The following is a 21686-nucleotide window of genomic DNA, read 5'->3' on the forward strand; positions in this document are numbered from 1 at the left end:
TTCAAAAAGCCCTTTGACAAAGTGAAGACCTGCCAAAATGTTATAACTTTCCAAAAATGGCCTCACTCTGGTGGGACTATGCTCAAAATGATCCTCACAAATAAGTACAAGGACACACACACACTCCTATCAGTTCCTGGAGGCTGCAAGTAAATGTGTATCTTGGACCAAAGAGCACATGGGGGTCGACAGGCCCACTTCTGATGATTTCAAAACTAAACTGAAAAACTGTATTTTATCTTCCAATGTCTAATATCTGCATGCAAAATAAATCACTATTTCTTTAACTCCTTAAAACTAATCGGAGGAAGCTTGAAGCCTTTTTTTCCTTTTAAATATGACCCAACTGAGGTTGGTAACAGAATAACCGCCAAACCAGTGCAGATTCATTCTTCATTAACTCGTCTCCAAATTCATCAGGTCACTATGACCTTTGACATCTTACCAGTTCATCTTTGAGTCCAAGTGAACATTTGTACCAACTTGAGTGGCTTTCTCGAGATGTCAAGTGTTTCAGAAACATTGGAGCGAAAGATGAAAATGTAACTTCTCCGGCCTCTTGCACAAAGTCCTAAATTCTTCATCAACATCCTATCAACATGAATATCAGTGAGCAGCAGTCTGACCCTGGTGACTTCTGGTGAATGTTTTTCTCCCATTCTCCTCCCCGATCCACCGGCTCCTTGTCTCAGAGGATGACCACCAAGCTTGATATACTGAACAATGTATAATTTGACAATTTATCTGATTCTCTGCTCCAGACTGTAATCCATCACCACAGACGCCCGACTGCAAGGCATCCTTCTCCAACGGGAGTAAGTGGGCAGAGGAGCCAAATACTTTGACCGGAATATTTGAGATTTTGAGCTTTGTATCTCACCAACACTCAACTCCCTGTTGGCAGCTACAGCCTCAGCAGATGTACTTCCCCACACTCCCCTCTACATATCAACAAAGTCTATTCAGTATACAACAGCCAGGAAGTCTGCATAGTTGAAGGGTGTTGCTGTTTTCCCTCCTCCTGTGACAAGCAGCTGTGGCTTTGTCCAGTGCTGCTCACAACAAAGGATCCTGTCAGTCCAACAAATCTAGAAACTTACGAGGTTATGCAACATGGCACTGAGATTAGATATCAAATATTGTCTGTGTCAGCTGGACGCTGGGCTGAGCCAAAGAGAACACATCGACCTCGCTGTTGCCCTTGCTCCATCCTTGCCTCCCTTACTCTAGGAGCACCATCAGCATTTAATAACAGGAAGAAATATGTTCAGCACAGCTGCAATGTTCCTGAAGCAACAAATCGTTCTGAGACACGCCGCAGGAACTGTTTAAGGTTAAAAAACGTTTATTTAAAAACACCATAAGATTTCACTTCACATTTTCCCCACGAGAACTGGGTGAGATTTCCTGGTGACATTCGATGTGAGTTTTGTCTGCAATGATGAGCTGTGGCGAGACTTTAATGAACGGGACCTGAAATTTAACACAAACCGAGAGGTGAAGATAATAAAGCCCCTGTAGCTGCAGTGCACTACAGCGGAACAGGTTCTTTGGCCCACCTTCAGAAGGGATGAAAAGTCGTTTCACGCTAATTAGACAGTTTGTCTTGCACCTACTGCGAGGCCTACCCTCCACCACTGCCCCTTCTTGCCTGTTTGACCATCTAAGCTGGTGCAATCTGGATCTGATCCAGATGCAGCACTTACAGTAATTGAGTAATGCGCCCATTCAGAAAAGCCTCATTAAATTCTCAGTACCGCCGCGTGTTCCCGGACATAGCTGCTGAAACACCGCAGTCAGCACAATATACAGAAATTGCTCGTGCTCTGTGCACAAGGAGAATTACAGGTTGAGCGTAAGCATGATAATGGAAGCTCTTTAAATGCATGTGAGGATGCAGCATCCACTATGCATTTACTACAACCAATAATACAAATGTGCATGACCTAAAAACAGTTGAGTGTTACCTTTTAGTTTGCACTAAATTTTAAATATTTATTGAATGTACACGTCATTGGTTTATTTTGAAGGGCTTAAGTGCTGCACATTGTTCCTCGAGGTGGAATAAGCAGCTGCAGAGTCCAACACTTGCTGCTCCCAGTGGTGGTTCTTCTAGTTTTCCGGAACAATCCCAAAATTAATAGTCAGTGCTGAACTTGAACAATCTGTATCACAGTCCTGGAAAACACTGATGGGTCCATTTCATCCCCACACAGTGAGGTTGTTGGGGTTGCCGGCTGGAGGGCCGTGTGCAGACGTGACTCGTAGCTGGTGTCTTGCATCCACGTGCACGGCTTATGGAGGAGCTCCATGTCAACCCCACAGCTCTGCTCAGAGGGCAAAAGAGGTGTCGCCGAGGTCGGGCCCAGCCGTGACAGCAGGTCACACTCCCAGTCAGAGTCAGATGACGATGGAGAGAGCGCAGCCAAGTCAGGGATAAGGGCCGACTCAATGCACACCGAGGTAGAGTGGGATAATGAACGCTGAGAGTCTTGTCTGGAAAACACAGTGTGAGAGTTTTCATAGGGGAGCTGAAGCTGTGGCTCAAAAGTCTTTGTATTTGAAGGAGTTGTTACATGTGCGTTATTATGACCCGGTTCCCATGGAAAGTTCTGCACAGTGGGAACACAAATTGTTGTCAAATCAAGTTTTTCCCCCGTGCATGAGGAAGAGACCTGCTGTCGAGGACACTGTGTTATCTGACAAGAGGCCTTGTCAAATACTGAATACCCCCCACACGTTGCCATAATGTCACGTTCTGGTTTTATAGATATAAACCCTTGTTCGGTCCGGTTACATTTCCCTGTAATCCTACTCCTTTTGCTGTGGTTACTTTCAGGGTTGGCTGATCGACAGCGTTTTTTGGGGTTTTGAGCTGTAGCTGACTGTCGAGGCAATGACTGGGATTGACATGACACCAGTTTATCACACACCAAACCACTGCCAGAAAATAGGATCCCACTGAATGCTAAACAACCATCTTCCACCTCTGCATTTGTCTCAGCTGCAGTGGAAGAGAGGGAGACGGTGATGGGAACCGTGACAGCTGAAACAGACTCCAACAAACACTCGGCAGTATCCCTTTCACTGACTTCCAGAGTTTCCTCTTCAATGTACTGTTGAGGACTGAGGACAGGCGGCTCGGAGTACGGGCTGTGCAGCTCCATAATGCAGGAAGGGATTTGAGGGCTGAGGACTGGGGGCAGAGAGTAAGGGTCATCGGATGGAGTATCAGGGGTATCAGGGCAAGAGGATGGCTGCTGGCTGGGTGAGGCGTGGTTTTGTGGTTTAACATCCAATAGAGGCATGGCGGGGCTCAAAGTACTGGGGTGGATATCCGGGTGCTGGCACTCAGTAGGAGTGAAAGGCTGGATGTCAGCAGGTGGTGTGGCTGGACTTGCGATGGGAAACAGAACTCCTAGTGATGGTCGGCCAGGGTCAATGGTAAGCGGACCCTCGGTAGAACTGGAGATGAGGATTATGGATGATGAACTTTTTCTGCGCAGGGCCTGAATGGCACGTTCCACCTCGCCATCAGTGAGAGGCTCCAGTTCGCAGACATCCTGGATGAGCTGCAGACTTGGTGGTCTAGGAGGAAGACGTACAAAATTAGTAAAAAATAGAAAGACACTGTTTTCTAGTGAAAAATCATATAGCAAAAGTATCACTGCATTCCAACATTACTAAGTAATCATCGAACTCACTCTGTTGTTTCTGGTTGTTCAGGTGGACTAGGGTTGAATCCTGGAAGCATCTCAGCCACCAGTTGATCAACCACAGTGTAGTTGGAGGGATCCAGCACAAACATACGGTGCTGATCCGACTGCAAGTGCTGCAAAGACCCGATCAAAGATTATGTCAAAGACTGTGCACACAATTATTGCAAATCTATCAAATACTAATAAGAAAAGACTAAAAAGATGTCCACCTCCTCCAGATTGGTGAAGGGTTGATGACAGCTTTCGCAGTACGCCGTTTCCTTTTTGCGCGGACGCCACGGTGCAGGGTTACAGGGGAGCGGCGTTTGGGATTGGTCCTGAATGCTGCTTTCAACTTTTTTTGTCTCCCTGATTAACAAAGAACAAACAACAATTGTGAGAAATCCATTGTTGAACGTGAAACTTAAAAATTGTCAATAGCTCTGAAATATCGACTCCGGCACGGCTGAAACAAACCTTGTTTTACTTTCTCCTTCTTCTGTCTGATTTTCAAACCGAGGAGGCGGAATATCAAAGGGACTGAATCGGCCCGAGTAGCAAAGCGATGGGAAGGTGGTAGACTGCATATGCAGGGGTTTGTATTTCCTGGTAAGATGACAAAAAGTGAGTAAATAAAATTAAAAAAATGTATTTGAATACATACATAATATGAATATGACTCTGATTATTATCAAACTCTCACATGGGTATTATTTCCTACTTTGCAAATCTGCAAATGAGAGAACACATCTGAGATGGACCCCTGCTGCTCAACCCTTTTGAAGTCATGGGTTCAGTTTCTCATTGCCAGAGTCTAAACATTAGCCAGAGCACTTCAATTAACTGAAATGAGAGGGCAAATGAAAAGACCTGTTCGCACAGAGAGGTCCCCCTGGAGGAACTGGCAGTGAAGCCTGCTAAGTCTCATCAAGTAGACATCGTATCTGCCTGAGCACAAGGCTCCTGGGGAGCGGCATCAACTGGAGGGCAGGGGGCCTCGTCACATCACATGATAGGACTTCTTTACAGGTCTAACAGAAAAAACGCCTGGGCTGAAATGCAAACCGCCACACAGGCACCCAGTGGGGTATGATGGGCGGTAACAGAGACAGGAGTCTGCCGCCCATTGTAGTTTCACTGTCACTATGCTTCAACTGCAAGAAAAGGAATTGAATCTGATACTAAACAATAACTATATGGACTGAGGAAAACCTAATACATAATTTCTCCACTGTTTAACTTGAATTAAAGTATCTCATTTCTTGGGAGAAAATAAACAAACAGAAACTTCACTGACTGAAACTCACCTGCTGGAGTCTTCGATTTTAAGGTATGGAGTTCTTAAAGCTGCAGCTGTGTGCCAGGGGAAGAGGAGGGGAACAGAAAAAAAAACCAATACCATTACTTCAAACACTTTCACCAACAGAATAAGAATATTTGGATAATAAACACAAAACACAAACCAACCTTTGACAACAGGAGAACTTTGTGGTTTGGCATAAGTCCGCTGTAATAAAAAAAGGAAAGTTCAAGGACTCATTAATATTAAAAAAACAAATGCAAACGGCATTATGTCATAGTAGTTTTTATATTACTTATTCATTACTCCTTTTCAAGGAAGCTGATTTAATTGAACGCCCATGCTAAAAAGCTTTTGCCTTTTATCGACTCACTTACTTTACTTATTTGATTTGTTTATATTGAACTGTTATGTCTGGATGCTTTTTAAGGGGAATCTTACCTCAGGTTTCCTGTGCCTCACGTCGAAACTCTCTCGTGTCAGTTGTTTCAGGTACAGAATCACATCTGACACTACATTAAGGAACAATACAAACACGGTTCTGTGCTTCAAGAATGTGACAGAAATGTGTTGGTACACAGCTGAATTCTTCAGCCTCTTTTAGTAAGACACACAGTAACGACAAAACACTTGGATGGTGCCACCTGCTTTGAGAAGGGCCTCACAGCACTACATATGTGAACACAGACATTTTTCTTTCTTATGTGGAATCCCTCTGTGGTTATATTCAAGTTATTACAAAAAGGATACCATCCACAAACAAAATCTTCACTCCCCACGATCGTGCACTGGCCAGAACACTGTCCCTCTGCAGTCGCTCCTACAACACAGAATCATTAGAATCAAATCAAAATAACAAACTACGTCTCTCTTCAGTGTAACATCACCAATACCCTCATAATCAGGTACAGCCTGAAGATCTACTAGATTAAAACATTCTTTGGCTACATTGACTTACATTGTTGCGAATGGCCTTTTCAAGCAGAGCTTTCCCCCGGCTGCCACAGGCCTGGAAACACAAATACATGCAGGGTTTAGTATTAAACAGCAGCACTAGGTGTCCAATTATTTTCCATTTTCTATTATCAGCTTAAACCACCTAAATATTGGATTTTAACACTCCTGTGAGCCTGATCACTGGATGTTGAAAGGTTTTTGACACATATGTGCCTGATGTTCAGTACCATCGGTCGAGGAGTTACTGGTTGCTGCTTCTCGCTGATGAGGACACTCTGACTCTTGGGTTTTTGTTGGGTCTCTTCATTTGTTCCCTTCTCCCATCCCTTGGTCACCACACTCTTCTCCTCTTGCAGACCCTCTTGGCTTCCAGTCACAACAAAGCTCACATCCTTGTGAAGAAAACTCTCGATACTCTTCAGCAGGAGAAAAAACAGACATCGACTCATTAGTTTCTAATTTAATGTTGAAAAGTTTAACTTGGTTTAGAAACCAATACGTGCTGGTATGCTGTCAGATTGGTCATTTCATTTGATCAGACAGGCTCACAAGCTCACCCCTCCTAAAAGAGATATGGCCTCCAAAAGCAGAGCTGTTGCGCGTTTCTTCAAATTGTCCAAATAGAAGTTCTTCCCCTCCAGCTTCTTGTCCCCAGGACACAGTTTTCCCAGAAGGCCTCTCTCCTCTGCGTACTGCTGCATGATCCTGGGGCAGAGAAGGAGCTCACAGCTTTACTGTAAAGCACCAGGACCCTGCGTAAACAAGAGAAAACAGAATTAACGATCAACATATTAATTAATGGTAAAACTGACCTGGAAAGACAGACAGGATTGTAAAAAGTAGCAGGATTTAAAACTCTGTTACATTTTATATAAAAATTTAAATAAAAAGAACCTGATATTAAGAGTCTAGCAACACTTACACAAAACTTCTTATTATTTGTAACTTCCCCGTTCAAATCTCCTCTGTTTTCCCAAAATATTATATAACTAACTTAATAAAGTCTATCTTCTAAAGTTTAAAGACTTCTCAAAGGTAAGACTGACTTAAGGGTTTTCTCCAAATTGATTAAAGTTGTGCAGGAAACACACGCAGCGTGACAACAACAGCACAACACGCACTAGCTCGGCACCTCGCTCCTGAGCTAACACACTTAGCAGCGGCTGGTTAGCATTAGCCCACCTCTGCTAGCTGGGCTTTCCTACACAAAAATGGCGTTCGGCTGCTTCGTTACGGGGATCGATCGTCTGTGGGAAAGAGCTTCCACTCTTGTCCGGGTGGGGGGGGAATCAACAACGCACTTACGTCTTGTGACTTTTCCGAGGAACCGAGCCAGAGAATCGGTAGCAAATGGTCCATGAATAGCTGGAGGAGCAACCGCCGCTTTTTTAAAAACACGGTAGACGTCAACGTAGAGTGCGGGTCACTTCCGGTACAGCGCTGCGCTCGAGGAGCTCGTCACATCCGATATGCGCGGCTGATTGTATGGGGCTGCTCATAGTAGGAGCTGTTGGGTTTCGCTACAATCTTATAAGGTCTAACTCTTCCATATCACTACATACATTATCTGGAGGTATCTTTACATAGCCAGGATATGTTGTGATTTGGCCCAATACAATTTTTTTGTTTTGAATTGAATTGAATTTCAATTGAACTAGAAATAGAACGTGAGACAGGGCGTTTTGCAACAATTCAGGTTATTTTTGAAGGGAGTGATTCATGTATCTTGTTTTATTTGTAGTATGTTTATATCAGTATAGAAAGAACTGTGTGAGACACAGAAGGACACCTAAATGTTTATAGGACTTTCAGTTTAGAAAGTGAACAAAAAAGATCAGTGAGAGTTGACAGTTGCCTTATAAATCGAGACTAGAAGAAGAATATAATGAGGCCAAATAAAAAAAGCAAAAAAACTGTCAGATATGAAAGGTGTTGCTTTGGCAAAATCAAGAATGTTCTAAAACAATTGGTGCATGGTTGTAAACAGTAAAGAATGGCAAGTAGCCTGATAGAGAAGAGAACAGGTTGTGTGGAAAAGCACTTTTACAAAACCACAGTGGGTTAAGAATGATAAATAAATGACACAACAATGATCCTCAGGGTGTAGGCATGTGTTCCCTGGTCAAGTGAGGACTTCACTGCAAGATGCAAACGTTTGGTAAAGCTCAAAGAGAGAAGGGCTTGCTCAGCGTTTCCTGACAGCCCTGGTTTCTCTGTGAGAGGAGTGGAGGGAGAGAAAGAGCGAGAGCAGGGGGTGACGAAGAGGGAGGGAGAGAGAGAGAGAATGACACGAGGGTCAGAAATACTGTGAATGGGAGACAAGGGCAGATAGATGGAGAGAGAGAAGGGAAAGAAATAAAACAAGAAACATGGAGAGGAGGAAAATTTAAATGACTCCAACATTAAGAATAATGGGATATTTGCCTCCTCTAAGCTAATGTGAACTAAATACGATTTTCACTTTTGATTAATCAGTATTTTCTGCATTAATCTTTGACATCTTGTTAAAATGATGGACAATGTTGATTATATCTGTGGGTTACTTTTACACTGAAGTGATTGTTTTGTCAAACCAAGAGTTTAAAACCTACTGTAAAAGTGTCAAATCAGCCCCTTTGAGAAAATGGGTGTGGCAAACATTTGGAATTGTTGCTTTAAAAGTAGAATGAAATGTTTCTAGAAAATCTAACTAGTTGTGGGGTAATATTCTGTTGGTAGACTTATCAATTAATTTATCAAAAGCTAATTTCCCCCTGCTACTTAGCCTATAGGGTTTTTGTGTTGTGTTTTGTTTACATCGTCGTTTTGTCGATTTTCTTTTATGGACAACTTTAGTTAATCACAAGCAGCACAAACCAAGCAAGAGCAGCAGAGGAATCCAGCAGCCAGCAGGGGGCAGCCTCAGGACATCACATGGAAACAAGCTGCAGCCGACTGCTTGGAAAAAATTATACAGCAAAGATCCCTGGATATGTTGTAGATTCGTGCAGTAGTGAGGCCTCACCCGGTCTGTGCATGAAGTGGAAGTCAACCTGAGAAGCTAAACTTGAACGAGGACATCCAGAGGGGGACAGAGAGACAGCTCACCTTCAAAGTAAAAGTTCAGGAGGCCGGAGGTTTGATTTGATTAATGAGTAATGAGTGACCCTTACTCCTTGTGCTAGTTGATGGGAACAATATGTAATTTATTTGATCACCGAATATAAACTAGAAGGTTTTGAACAAATTATATGCAATACGCCTAAAAAACATAAATCAGACAAGCCTCTAATAGGCATATACTCAGTTAGGGTGTGTATGAGTTGCACTCATAGACTGTATATATAAGGTTGCACTATTGTTTTCCAAAAGAATGTGTATCCAGCAGCAACTTCCCTGTCAGTTTCAACACTTGCTTGCTGAGATGGTTAGAGATGGTTAAACAATTGAACAGGAATAGGTTGTACTTACGTGACTCATTTTGTTACTTCTCTCTCAGATATACATAATTATATTAGTTTGCTCCGTCAACAGGGGTAAAATGTGATAAATCTCAAGAATGAGAAAATCTTATCCTCCCTGCCCAGCAGAGGGCAGTGTGCAACAGGGATACATGGTCATCCCTGTGAAGAAAGTGGCACTTTCAATTTTCTATACTTATCATCTGTGATCTATATGTTCAATTGGATTAATTGAATTAATGAATGAATGAATTAATTTGTTTAAGATTTTACAACCTTTCAAGACGACAACATTGTCAAAATGTGAGACAAATATAAAGTCTTTATTCAAAACATGCACCCTTTTGTTCATAAAAATACTTTTGACAAACTTAAACAATGGCTGGGCTTCATGGCATTTCAATGTGAAAATCTGAAAGTGAAATTAGGTATCAATAACAAGGAAGTTTTCATACTAATACAAAAAATGTAAAAACCCAGGCCAGATGCCAGAACAAAGAAAGTTTGAGAAAACCTTCATGGCACAAACATCACGTGTCTAAAAGCAACAGGCCAACAAAAATGCTACGAACAACAAATTATGGTCATAAACCTTTGCCTAACATCCATTGAACAATATATTAAAGAGAAAACAAGAAAAACTGTCAATTTAGCTAATGACAACATACATCGTTTTTCTTCATAGCATTGAAAACGATGAAAGTTTGGTGAAAATAAAGATCGACCTTTGCATTACTGCTTTAACACCTGGACAGTCATGAAAACTAGCCACATGAAGCTGGCTCTGTTGTCAGTTCGTAGTGATGAGCACATTGTGTAAAAAGTAATTATTGAACAGTTAAACAGGAAGTGATGCAGAGTCAGTGGGAAGCAGCTCTTTGGCTGTTTACATAAGGCACCATAGGTTTCAGCAAAGCTGACTCTGCACTTTATATTCATACTAAATTTAAGTCGACATGAACTCCTGAAAATAAAATAAAATTGTAAAGCACAACCTGATAATTGTTAACACCCAATTTTATTTGGAATAGACTTGCATTAAGTGTGCAATTTATCATCAGTATGGATGTCTAGGTTTGGTTTTTATTAGACAGAGCTTCAGTGGGCTGGTACAGAGTGGTTTTAATTTTCAATTACTATTTAAATTGCCTGAATGTCATTGAAAATAATGTAAAGTAGCTACCCCCTCCTTTTTTAATACAATAGTACACGATGTAAATATGTGTTGATCTGAAGAGTAAAAAAAACTGATTTTAAGAAATAAAAGAAGTCACATTCTGTCCTTCAGATCCACTCGGAACCCTTCACTACTCCGTATTTGCTGTTACTACTGGTGAGGCTGCTGCCTCTGTCTGCCTCGGCCTTGCTGGAGGCTTGTTTGTGGACCTGCTGGTGTTTACGATCCCGGTGAGGAATGCTGTGGTTATTATTATTGTGGCTCTGAAGGTGTTGGTAGGCCGGACTCTCTGCCTCCAGCATTTTCTGAGATGGACCGATGTCCTTCTGGACACATCTGGAGGCATCCTCCATCCCCTCTCTGCCCAAGTTGTCATCATTTCTGGAGTAGTGCTGAAGCTCCTCTTGGGCATTGTTTACGTGGTTCTGTCGGCATGTCATCTTAGAATTAGCCAGGTCGGTGATGGGCAGTGGTTTGTCATGGTTCTTTGTAGATACCATAGTAGGCTTGATTGCGATGTTGTACCCTGGTGGATCTGTTGATGCGTTCCAAGAATAAGGGTAGCTGTGGTAATCCCTTCCACCCAATCCAGCCTCTTTTAGAGCTCCATGGTCATGTGACAGTCCGTACAACTCTCCATTGGGGAGCTGCACCTGGCGAGTGCGTACAATCTCACAGATGGTGCCGATGCCCAAGTTAAGCATCTCCCATACATTGAGAGCCAGACAGAGCATGGAGACGACATACATGATGAGGAGAAAGATAGTTTTCTCAGTTGGGCGAGACACAAAGCAGTCCACACTATGAGGGCAGGGTTGGTCAGAGCACATGTAGATCGGAGGTACTGCAAATCCATACAAGAAGTACTGTCCGCACAGGAACGCCACCTCCAGCAAAGAGCGGGCCAAGAGCTGAAACACGTAAATACGCATTAGCCCGTCTTCTTTGATACGCTGGCGTCCATCATGCCGCGCCTTGACCTTTACTTGTTCTTCACCACTGTCTCCTTTTGCTGCACCATTACTCACCACCTCTGTCATTTCATAGATCATCGGGTCTTCCTCTTGGTCGTCCTCAGCCTCTTCAATACCTCTGTGCTGCATTCTGCCCCCCATGTAATGCTTCTGGGGTTTCCTCCGTGATATTCCACTACCTGCCCCACCGCCAGCCCGCTCCTCTGCCCGAGCAATCTTGTTGACCGCGTAGCCCAGGTACATGAGTGAAGGCGTGGCCACCAGGATGATTTGGAAGACCCAGAAGCGGACGTGCGAGAGCGGAGCGAAGGCGTTGTAGCAGACGTTCTCACAGCCCGGCTGACCCGTGTTGCAGACGAACTTGCTCTGCTCATCATAGTAGATGGACTCTCCTCCTACAGCCGTCAGCACGATGCGGAAAACAACGAGTACGGTGAGCCAGATCTTGCCCACAAACGTTGAGTGGTTGTGGATTTCTTCCAGCAGATGAGTCAGGAAATTCCAGCTCATGGTAGTGGCACAGAAGCTACAGCAACAAACACCTCCTGTTACTGTTACTCACCTGGGGAGAGAGCAGAAATGGTTACTATCCACAGTAATATTCACAATTTATTTAGCATCCACCTGTAGGCTCCAACCGGGGGTTACAAGTATTTGGTCATCACTCCAATCATTCCTGTGTAATCATATAGGGGAGTGATTACGTTTGGAGCCTAGATGCCAAACACTAAACTTGTTCTAATGCTGCAATACATGTTTGACAAGAGTTCTTTGACTGAACTGAGAGCACACCTGCCAACCAGTTTTCACGGATTTGAAATGCATCACTGACAAGTACTTTGTCTTTCCTGTATCTGCTTATCAAAAAGTGCATTTCCCACAGTAGCAATACCCTCATAGGCCAGTAGCAGTGCTCTTAAGCTTGTGTTTATACATTACCACAATATAGGAAAGTAATGACGACAATGGGATGTCTATTGTTCATTGAATGCCCCTGAGCCTTTAATTTTACAGTAGGTCATAACAACATCTGACTGTCCGGATGTTATATAAGTCATTTTTCTCAGCTCGTGCCGATCTAAAGTGTTATTGAAATAATCATGTCATATTTGAGTAATTACAACAATCAAAAAAGTTGTTCGGGGGGAGCTTTATTAATCTTATTGCAAAGCAATGGCAACAATAAATGATAGTGTAATGTAATAAAATGCTTTATCTTTTATCCAAACCACTCAGCGAAAGGGGTTTCTCAGGACAACATGACCAGCTGCTGCTAACACCAGAGTTAACAATGTTCCTCACTGTGTGAAGAAAAAAAATCCAGACTGTCTCATTAAGAGTCACGAGCCCTTTAAAACTGCACATCTGGCCCAGTTGTGTAACATACTATTTGGAGACCGAGTGGCACAGCTATCAACACCCAAACAAGAGTCTATAGCGAAGGGCGAGAAATTGGGAACACTCCCTTCTTCAGGTCATCAGCAAAGACCATCACTAAGACTAAGTAAAGCCAATGTAAGTGCTTTTTTGGCCATAAAACTATCTGGATAGTTATAGAATCCATGGTTACCTTCACAATAACATGTACAAAAAGCAAATGTAGGTCAAATGGTAGAACTGTGGGTAGATATGCACAGTGATATGCACAGACCTTTCAGAAACTACGGGGGTTAGGTGATTTCTCTGACAGTGCTATGATCATTCTGTTTCCTTGTGTGTGTTTGTTTCGCTTTAACTGATGTTAATTTCAACATTGTGTCGATCATTCAGTCATTTTGTTCAACAACCTATTACAGATTTGACCCAGCTAGCAGAGGTCCCCTTGAGCAAGCAACATTCCCAGCCTTAGTGTATTGGGACAGGAAATCAGGGCTTCATCCTCCCAGCACAGACACAATAAATATAGATTGCTGGTGCCTCACCACTTCCTTTCATTGTACAAAAATGTAGGAAAAGTGTCTAATAGACAGGCTGGCGTCTCTCACTACACAGTACAGTCACAGATACACACAGGCTCAACCAACTGCGAGTCAACCTTCCAGTTATTGTAGTATCAAATTACTAAACTAAACAAATCAAAATCAATCTTATCAGAAACACAAACACTAAAACGTACCATTCAGTTTTGTTTCTCTCTTGTTAAAAAATACAGCAAACCAGAGCCTGCCCTCAACAAACAACTAAAATCTGTTATAAACCACACAGACACTACATGTTTTTGCATTAAAAAAAACGTCCATAGCAAAGGCGGATGGCAGTGCCACATTGAAAGCCAGAAGTTGGTACAGTACCCTATCTCCAGATGTCTTCCAGCCTCAGACCAACAGCCTCCAGTTTTTCCTACGGTGCTAGTAAATGAACTATTTGAGGAGCGTTAAAGAGTTAAAAGAGCAGCCACCCATGTACATGCATATCTGTGAAGGCTCCAGGCTGTGAATTTCAAGGGCTGCGGTTTCCTTTCGAAGCTGTTAAAGTGATGCTCCACCCAACATCTATCTTTTGAGTATGAAACGCTTACCCACTCTTAACTTGAAAGGCAACTGTAAAATGTTTGTAGGATGCTGACACTGCGCTTGTTTTTTTTTGTATTTTTAGGAGAGTTTTTTTTCTTGGTTACACACAGTACACCGTAGATAGCTGATGAGGAAATATGGGAAAATGAGAGGAGAGAATGACCCACAGGAGACGAGCCGGGCTGGATTCATACCAGGTACACTATGAACACATAGTCAAAGTGGACACACCTGCCATGACTTATGAACATAGTCAAGGTACAATAGCTTTGATGTGGTGATCCAGGGACAAAATAAGCTTTAAGACACTGCCAGTAAGTGCTAACATAAAACATTAAGTGTGCGGCTTACGTCCTACATCATGCACCCCGTCGGTGTCACGCTAAGCACTATAAACCCTTAATTTATATATCTAATTATATAGAATTATTCCCTGAGAAATCTGTGATAAATTAAAAAGAAAAGCTCCATCATGCAATATTAAAAATACTGATAAAAAGAAAAAAATCCTGTCCTCATCTCATCCTTGGCAGAGATAACAATGACGATGGCAGCAGCAAGCGGAACATATCTATACCATTAAATCCAGCACTGATCCAGCCATCACCACATTTCTTTCACATCCTGGCCAACTTACTGGAATAAAATAATGTGCCAAGACGTAAAGTTACAAAAAGTGCTGCACGTGTACTTTTACCCAAACTTACAATTCAGCATTTATCTGTATAACTATGACAACTGCTTTAGACATGAAGCCTGCAGGGTATGTTAAGGTCACTTTGTGAGTCAAACACTCACAACATGTCAAAACACACACGGATGATGCGGTATGTATAGCATGATTTGATTTGGACACAAATTTCTAGCAAAGACTGTTTCTTTTGTCCACCTGCAGAAAGTCAACACTATAACTGGAAAACTTAGTGGAGAGAACAACCAGAGGGGCAACTGGAGAATTACCGCCCAAGTGCATATAAGTTGTATGTAATTTTACAGTGGAAGTAAACACCATCCCTTTAATGTTAGTGCTGACTTTATTACAAGGAGCTTTCTTACTTATTACTTATGCAAATGATAGTGAGAAATTGCTTGTAAAATCTGTCTATCTAACACACACAAATATGTACACATCAAGGTCTTTGGACAAGAAATAGTAATTTTATGAACAGCTGACTCCTATTTTATAGCAACACTTTTCCTGCTGCGGCTCCACCTCCCTCTCAACCTCTTCAGCCAATCTTAATTATTAAAAAAAGCTCTAAATCTTAGTGTTCTTATAGCAAATCAACTTATAATCCTTATTACCTCTTCTTGTTCTATCCTTCGATCCTTTTGGTTTTCCTGGCCCAAATCTGGAGCAATTTCAAGCTCCAATGTGCCTGTAAAGATAACAAAGATTATCAAATCAGTTTCATCAAATTCCTCACCGCTTTTATAGCTGGTAATATTGTGTTTTTAAAAGCTTTTACTTTAAGATTGTACTTTTTCGAGTTATCTTTTCATTTACTGCAGATAAAAAGGTAAACCCAATACCATTTGTTTTAAAGGCGGCACAGCTTTTTCCACATAAATACCTCAGAAAGAAAATCATGCAAAACCTTGATCCACGTTAAATTATTAGATTAAGATTAAAATAAAGCCCCAATATAAATTAACTGTACTGTATTATAGCGCACTCTCAAGATAAATTATTCTCTAAAGGCACTAAGGAGATAGTCTGATCGTATAGATACTAATTATAGCTTAATTAAAAAACTTTGGGTTAAACTTTTTGGGGGAAACATCTAGTTTGTTTAAACATGTATTTATTAGATTATAATAACCAATACATTTAAAATAAATACATGACAGGTTGATTGAAACCGGAAATAGAAAGTTAAGACCCTTGCAAGTACAGCCTTTAAACCAACTGGTAAAGTTACGAAGAGAATATGGTCGGTGAGTTTAACCTTGATGAACTAGGATGCTTAATAACTCTTACACATCACACAATATGAACTTAACACGTAATAATAACATATCTAGCAAAGCTAACATTCAGGTAAACAAACCTACAGGTAAATGTTACTTAGCTAACTCAACGAACTTAGCACGAGCTCAAAATTCCTCCTAACTGACCTGGAAACAGATTTAAACCCTTTGATTTTGTTTTTTCCCCTCCACAGTTTCCCAGTAGTTCTTGTTTTAAATAAATGGTAAATTAGTAGCAGAGGAGAGCGCCATTAACTCACCCACCCTCACCACAGCCGTGTCCTCGCCTCCTTCAGACCCACATCTGGAGCCGCTCCCGTCCGCCAGACAAGAGCCGGATGCACGTTGGGAATACACCAGTCATCCGGTGACAGACGGTGGAAATCTTCATCGCCGAATTACCGTCAACGGAACGGGGGTCTCGCCCACGGGGGGAAATGTCCCGCAAGGTTTCGGGCAAGTGAAGTTCTCCCCGGTCGAAGTGTTGAAATGTAGTTTTGTTCACGGAGACTGGACCGAGAGGTGGACACAGGGAGAGGGAGAGAGGGAGAGAGGGAGAGAGAGAGGGAGCTGGGCAGGGGGGCGTCTGTGTGTATGTGTGTGTGTGTGTTTGTGTGTGTGTGTGTGTGCCTGTGTGTGTCTTACTCATGTTGTGAGGACCTAAATCTTGTCTTCCTCTTTGGGATGAAAATCATTGCAATTTTAAGATGAAGACTAGTTTTATGGTGAAGGTTAGGGTACAGCCAAGTTTTGGTTTAGGTCAGGTTAAGGCTAGGCAAGTAGTAGATAGGGTTCTTGTTATGGTTAAGTTATTTGAATTGTGGTTAGGTAAAGGTTAGCTTTAGGTTGGGGTCAGGGTTAGGTAAGTAGTTACTATAGTTGAGGCTATTGATAAGTTATGTGAGTTGTGGTTAGGTTAATTAAGGTCTAGGGTTAGGTTAGGTTTAGGTTGGGTCAGAGTCATTGCTAGGTAAGTAGTAACTATGGTTAAGGTTACTGATATTATGATGTTATGTGAGTTGTGGTTAGGTTACAGTTAGCGCTAGGCATGAATTGGCCGTGGTTACGGTTAGTGATAAGGTTTTGGTTTGGCTGTTCACCACGAATGGAAGTCAATGTGAAGTCCTAATAAGGATGGCTGGACAAATATGTGTGTGTGGGTGTATGTGTGTGTGTTTGTGTGTGTTTATGTGTGATTTTCATAGCAACGTAAGGCAACACTTCTCCCTCTTGAGATTGTTGAATAATAACTGTTAAATGCCGTGATCCTGCTTTACCAAACGTCTACATCAGGCAAATTACTTTTATATACATACTTGTATCCAATTTATATACGTCATGGGGACATTTGATGTTTTTAATATATTTAGATAAGATGCAGTTTTTCTTCATATTGTTTAAACTTTAGTCAGGGTCACGTACTAGTGGTATGACTTCTAATCAATAACTCACTGTTGTTTCTTTATGTCTTCATCACTTGCTGCAGATACAAGGAAGTTTGAATACAAGGAAGAGGCATTGTTTTTTAAATAAAAGTTTCCCATGAAGACGCATTGCACAGCCACTGTCCAAACAGGTTCATAGACATACTTCTGAGGATTGTAAGATTGTAAGATTATGATAATTTTGAATGGAGGAAAATCAATGGGGTTATCCATGAACCAATCTTCGGATGGCCCTGGCAATTTAAAGCATTTCAACAGCAGCGTGTGTGTATTGGTGTGGGAGCGGCCGCATCACCTGGTATCTGGATATTGACGGGACGCATCACTTGCTGCAGATACAAGGAAGTTTGAATACAAGGAAGAGGCATTGTTTTTTAAGTAAAAGTTTCCCATGAAGACGCATTGCACAGTCACTGTCCAAACAGGTTCATAGACATACTTCTGAGGATTGTAAGATTGTAAGATTATGATCATTTTCCCTCCTCAGACGGATCAGATGCACATATGCTACTTTGTCAACAAAGCTCTGGACTACAAGCTTCCACCGCAGCGGAGCATGTCGGAGACGCCATCATCTACACACCCTTCAGTTCGGTTCCCTCCAGTTCCTTCTAGTCCTGGCTTCACGCACAGTAGCAAGGGCTTTGTGAAAAGGGCAAAGACAAGAGTTTTCAGACAAACACGTGCTTTTTATTTACCACATTGTTTTCGTTAAGCCGAGCCTGACACTGAACAGACACCAGGAGTTTGTCTCATCTTCTTCCACCGGGCTTTGGATACTAACCGTGGAACTGTAAAACTTCTTGTTTTTTAGCCTCCTGCTTTCAACCGATGCACTCAACAAGCCGCCTGAAAGGGATGCTCCACCAACACCACACATAAAAGGTCACTCGTCATGGAGAATACCACTCAGCTTGTTAAAAAGAGCTGTATTATGTCATCTGCCGCTCTGATGGGAGCTTTCTAGAAGACTTAAAAAAATTACCCTCTTGGTATAATCAGACTGAGTACACAGTTGGGGTGTGACATTTTAAAGATGAGGACAGTTAACAGGCACGGAAGCTCAAGGAAACTCATTTTAAGAATCACGCAAGTGCATAACTAAATGGCAAGCAATGCCCCTTTAATTACACAAATGGCCACTTTTGCAAAAACATGTGGCTCTGATATAGTTCAGCTACTTATTCTACCTAGTAGGCCCTCACGAGATGCGCCTCAAGGTAAAACATTTCATCCCACAATGCATGGCCTCTTCTCAGTTTTCGTCACACTGCTGTAACCTCCGCAGATAACGCATGAATACACGAAGCCTCACAATGAGGTTCATTCGAGATATTGAACATCTTCAAGGACTCGCAGACACAATTCAAACATTGTGTTTCTCCTGGGGCTGCAAAATAAATGAAATAAGCCAAAGAGTCTCAGTTTTATCTTTACTGTTCATCTCAAGGACCTTAGACAATTGTGAGCTCAGACACTCCCCTCTTCTACTCCCCTCGCCATCTGTTGCTGTCTTTTGGTGGAGCGCCACCGCTCAAAGCTATTACTCTGACTTTTGGCTGGCATTGTTTCCCTAAACTATCAGCAGGAAAATCAAACACACAGGAGTGGAAAAACTTATAGCCCTAATCAGCCTGAGAGCGTTTTGGCATAGGAAGCATGCATCCTAATTCAGAGTGACCTCTTACAAGCATCAAGTCCCTTAATTGAGTTAACTTTCACCTCGGAATGAGGAAATTGAATGGAGGAAAATCAATGGGGTTATCCATAAAGCCAATCTTCGGATGGCCCTGGCAATTTAAAGCATTTCAACAGCAGCGTGTGTGTATTGGTGTGGGAGCGGCCGCATCAGCTGGTATCTGGATATTGACGGGAAGCAACAACACGAGTGAGACCCTCAAATACAATTCGTCATCGTTCTCCGCCGGCTGATGTTAATTGGGTTTTCCATCCATTCACTTAACTCCAGAGGTCGTTGGCAATTGGGTCTGGCAGCAAGTTATCTTTTGCCTATTTGACCATAATAGACACAGTATGTACTCTGTCCCTTAACAACGTCAGGCTAAATTGGATCTAAATTGAAGGATCAATCCCGGTCGGATCAATTGAGCTGAGCGTTGTAGATGCTAACAGAGAGTGATGGCTGTTGTTGGAAGGAGAAGAGGTGGACGACAGCAGAGGGAGTGAAGGCCTCGATTGATAATATGTTCTTCCAATCACTAATCATTTCTTCCCTGCTGAAAAGATACTGCACATAAAAAGCTCGCAAGGCTTTTTTCAAATCAAATACATCCAAAAAGAAAAGCATGCAGAACCTCGGATCTACTTAAAATCATAAGATCAAGAGTTCTCAAAAGAACATATGATCATCGACGACAACAATGGCTTTGAAATCACCGGAGGGATCGAATAAACGGAGAAAGATGAAATCAGATGTGGATAGAGAACAATGTGGACGTGATTGGATGCAGAGATGGACGCCTGGATTATATTTGCCTCTGAACTGACGGACGTGATAGAAGAAAGGGAGGAGAGGTTACGTAGAGGTTGATGGAGGCTGAATGGGCCCGAAATCGACTTTGTTCCTCACATGTTAAAAACCTGAATCAACATATTTACCCTCTGACGTCAGCAGCCTCTCAAACTCACATGACGACACGGAGCACGCACCACGTCATCTCCATCACCACAGCCTGGAGCCTCTGCTGTCACATTCTCCCTGAGAGCGGTTTCATGACTTCATGCCAGATCTGCTGATGTTGTTGCAGCGTGTCACTTGGTTTCCTTATTAATCCAATGCAACATGTTTCCCTGATGTAGCTTGAAGGACTTGTAACTGACATTAAGTGTCTCGCTGCACATGGAGATTTGGTGCCATCCTCTGGTCAGCACGTGTACAGTCACTGTAAAACTGTTTCCAAACTTTTGGGTTTGTGATCCCTTTAAACAAAGAAATGTCCACCTCTTTACTAATCATTGCCTTAGTATGAAATAATTTAGGTGCATCTCAATAAAATAGGGTATTTATTTTGAAAAGGTTTCATGGGCCTGAGGTCAAATAATCTAAATATAATATATTTATACATTTTTTCTTATTCCCCTAAGAATCAGGCCTGAACTTTTTCCCAGGAAACAAACAACAGAGCGACCTCTATCCACCATCTATCTATCTATCTATCTATCTATCTATCTATCTATCTATCTATCTATCTATCTATAATACTACGCAGTTATAGAAGCAACAGTAACAATCATGGACCTCTCACTGACATGAAAAATTGACTGACATTAAAAGAGGCGGGATCATGTATTATTTAATGCTGCTTTGGTTGCAGGTACTAGGTTTTTGCAGAAGCGGCCCCTGTTGCACCTAATTGATCTGTACCTTTGAGGACAAATATTATGTTGAAGTGGCAGTTGAGTGCCTGTAGGTGAAAAGTGCACACTGCGATCCTTTACTTTTTATTGCTCAATGAAAATTTGAAATGTAACTTTCAAAATTATGTTTTCATTTGCGTATGATCAGCTGAAACTAAGAAGTGCTGTTTGTCCATTGCATTCAAATTAGTTGCTCATATCTATCTGGACTTTAATTACATTTTGCTATATGTTGTCAATAACCCAAAAAGTACAAACCAGGGCCTTTCACATTTTAGGCCACCAGTCTTTCTACTTCAAGCAAGGAAGAGTGATGTGAGGCTTTTCAGTGGATTGCAATACGCAACTTCACCACTTGATGCCCCTAAATCCTAAGCAGTGGTCCTTAATAGTTTATGATTCTGAACTTTTTCTATCACACACTTGCAGTTGGCCATGTTGGGTTTTCATTTTTTTGCCCGAGGACACTTCAGAATTCTAACTGGAGGAGCCAGGGATTGATCCATGGACTTTTTAGTTAGTGGACAACCTCCTGATCCACAGCAGCCCCCTGTAATGTACTCAAACACTATCTCCTATCTACATGCACCCACCAGTCTGCAGCCACTTTGTGGGACCACCTTGGTCGTGGTGGTGGTGACACGTTTATACATCTCATTGTCTTCTCATATCAACTCATCTCAGTGCTGCTGTCCTTCTCTCCTCTGCTCCCTCCATCGCACTGACTGTCTTTCCACTGACCCTGGCACCTCCACACTTCCGTCTGTGTCCTCATACTCTCTCATCTAATTCCTCCCGTCTGTCTTCACACTGTCCTCTGGCTGTCCGAAGTC

General features: G+C 42.2%; 2 protein-coding genes across 4 annotated transcripts; both read right to left on the reverse strand.

Annotated features, from left to right (window-relative positions):
* Positions 1–1349: 1349 nt before the first annotated feature.
* dbf4b (DBF4B-CDC7 kinase regulatory subunit) lies at positions 1350–7388 on the reverse strand. 2 transcript variants are annotated; one of them, XM_062378629.1, is made up of 12 exons: positions 7261–7388; positions 6513–6707; positions 6183–6371; positions 5957–6007; positions 5749–5818; positions 5440–5504; positions 5166–5205; positions 5006–5051; positions 4176–4304; positions 3929–4067; positions 3705–3832; positions 1350–3588 (listed from the first exon to the last, which is right to left on the reverse strand). In XM_062378629.1, the coding sequence occupies exons 2-12, from the start codon at positions 6654–6656 to the stop codon at positions 2145–2147; spliced, it is 2445 nt and encodes an 814-aa protein (XP_062234613.1). In that variant the 5' UTR covers positions 6657–6707; positions 7261–7388; the 3' UTR covers positions 1350–2144. The 2 variants fall into 2 exon arrangements, with proteins under 2 accessions (XP_062234613.1, XP_062234614.1); XM_062378630.1 differs by lacking the exon at positions 7261–7388 and adding an exon at positions 7138–7241.
* A 2309-nt stretch (positions 7389–9697) lies between these two features.
* On the reverse strand, positions 9698–16589 carry LOC133931692 (gap junction gamma-1 protein-like). 2 transcript variants are annotated; one of them, XM_062378631.1, is made up of 3 exons: positions 16291–16589; positions 15365–15438; positions 9698–12108 (listed from the first exon to the last, which is right to left on the reverse strand). In XM_062378631.1, the coding sequence occupies exon 3, from the start codon at positions 12054–12056 to the stop codon at positions 10680–10682; it is 1377 nt and encodes a 458-aa protein (XP_062234615.1). In that variant the 5' UTR covers positions 12057–12108; positions 15365–15438; positions 16291–16589; the 3' UTR covers positions 9698–10679. The 2 variants fall into 2 exon arrangements, with proteins under 2 accessions (XP_062234615.1, XP_062234616.1); XM_062378632.1 differs by lacking the exons at positions 15365–15438; positions 16291–16589 and adding an exon at positions 13838–13984.
* Between the last annotated feature and the right edge of the window lie 5097 nt (positions 16590–21686).

Source organism: Platichthys flesus, chromosome 20 (assembly GCF_949316205.1).
Source record: "Platichthys flesus chromosome 20, fPlaFle2.1, whole genome shotgun sequence".
NCBI classification, from domain to species: Eukaryota; Metazoa; Chordata; class Actinopteri; order Pleuronectiformes; family Pleuronectidae; genus Platichthys; species Platichthys flesus.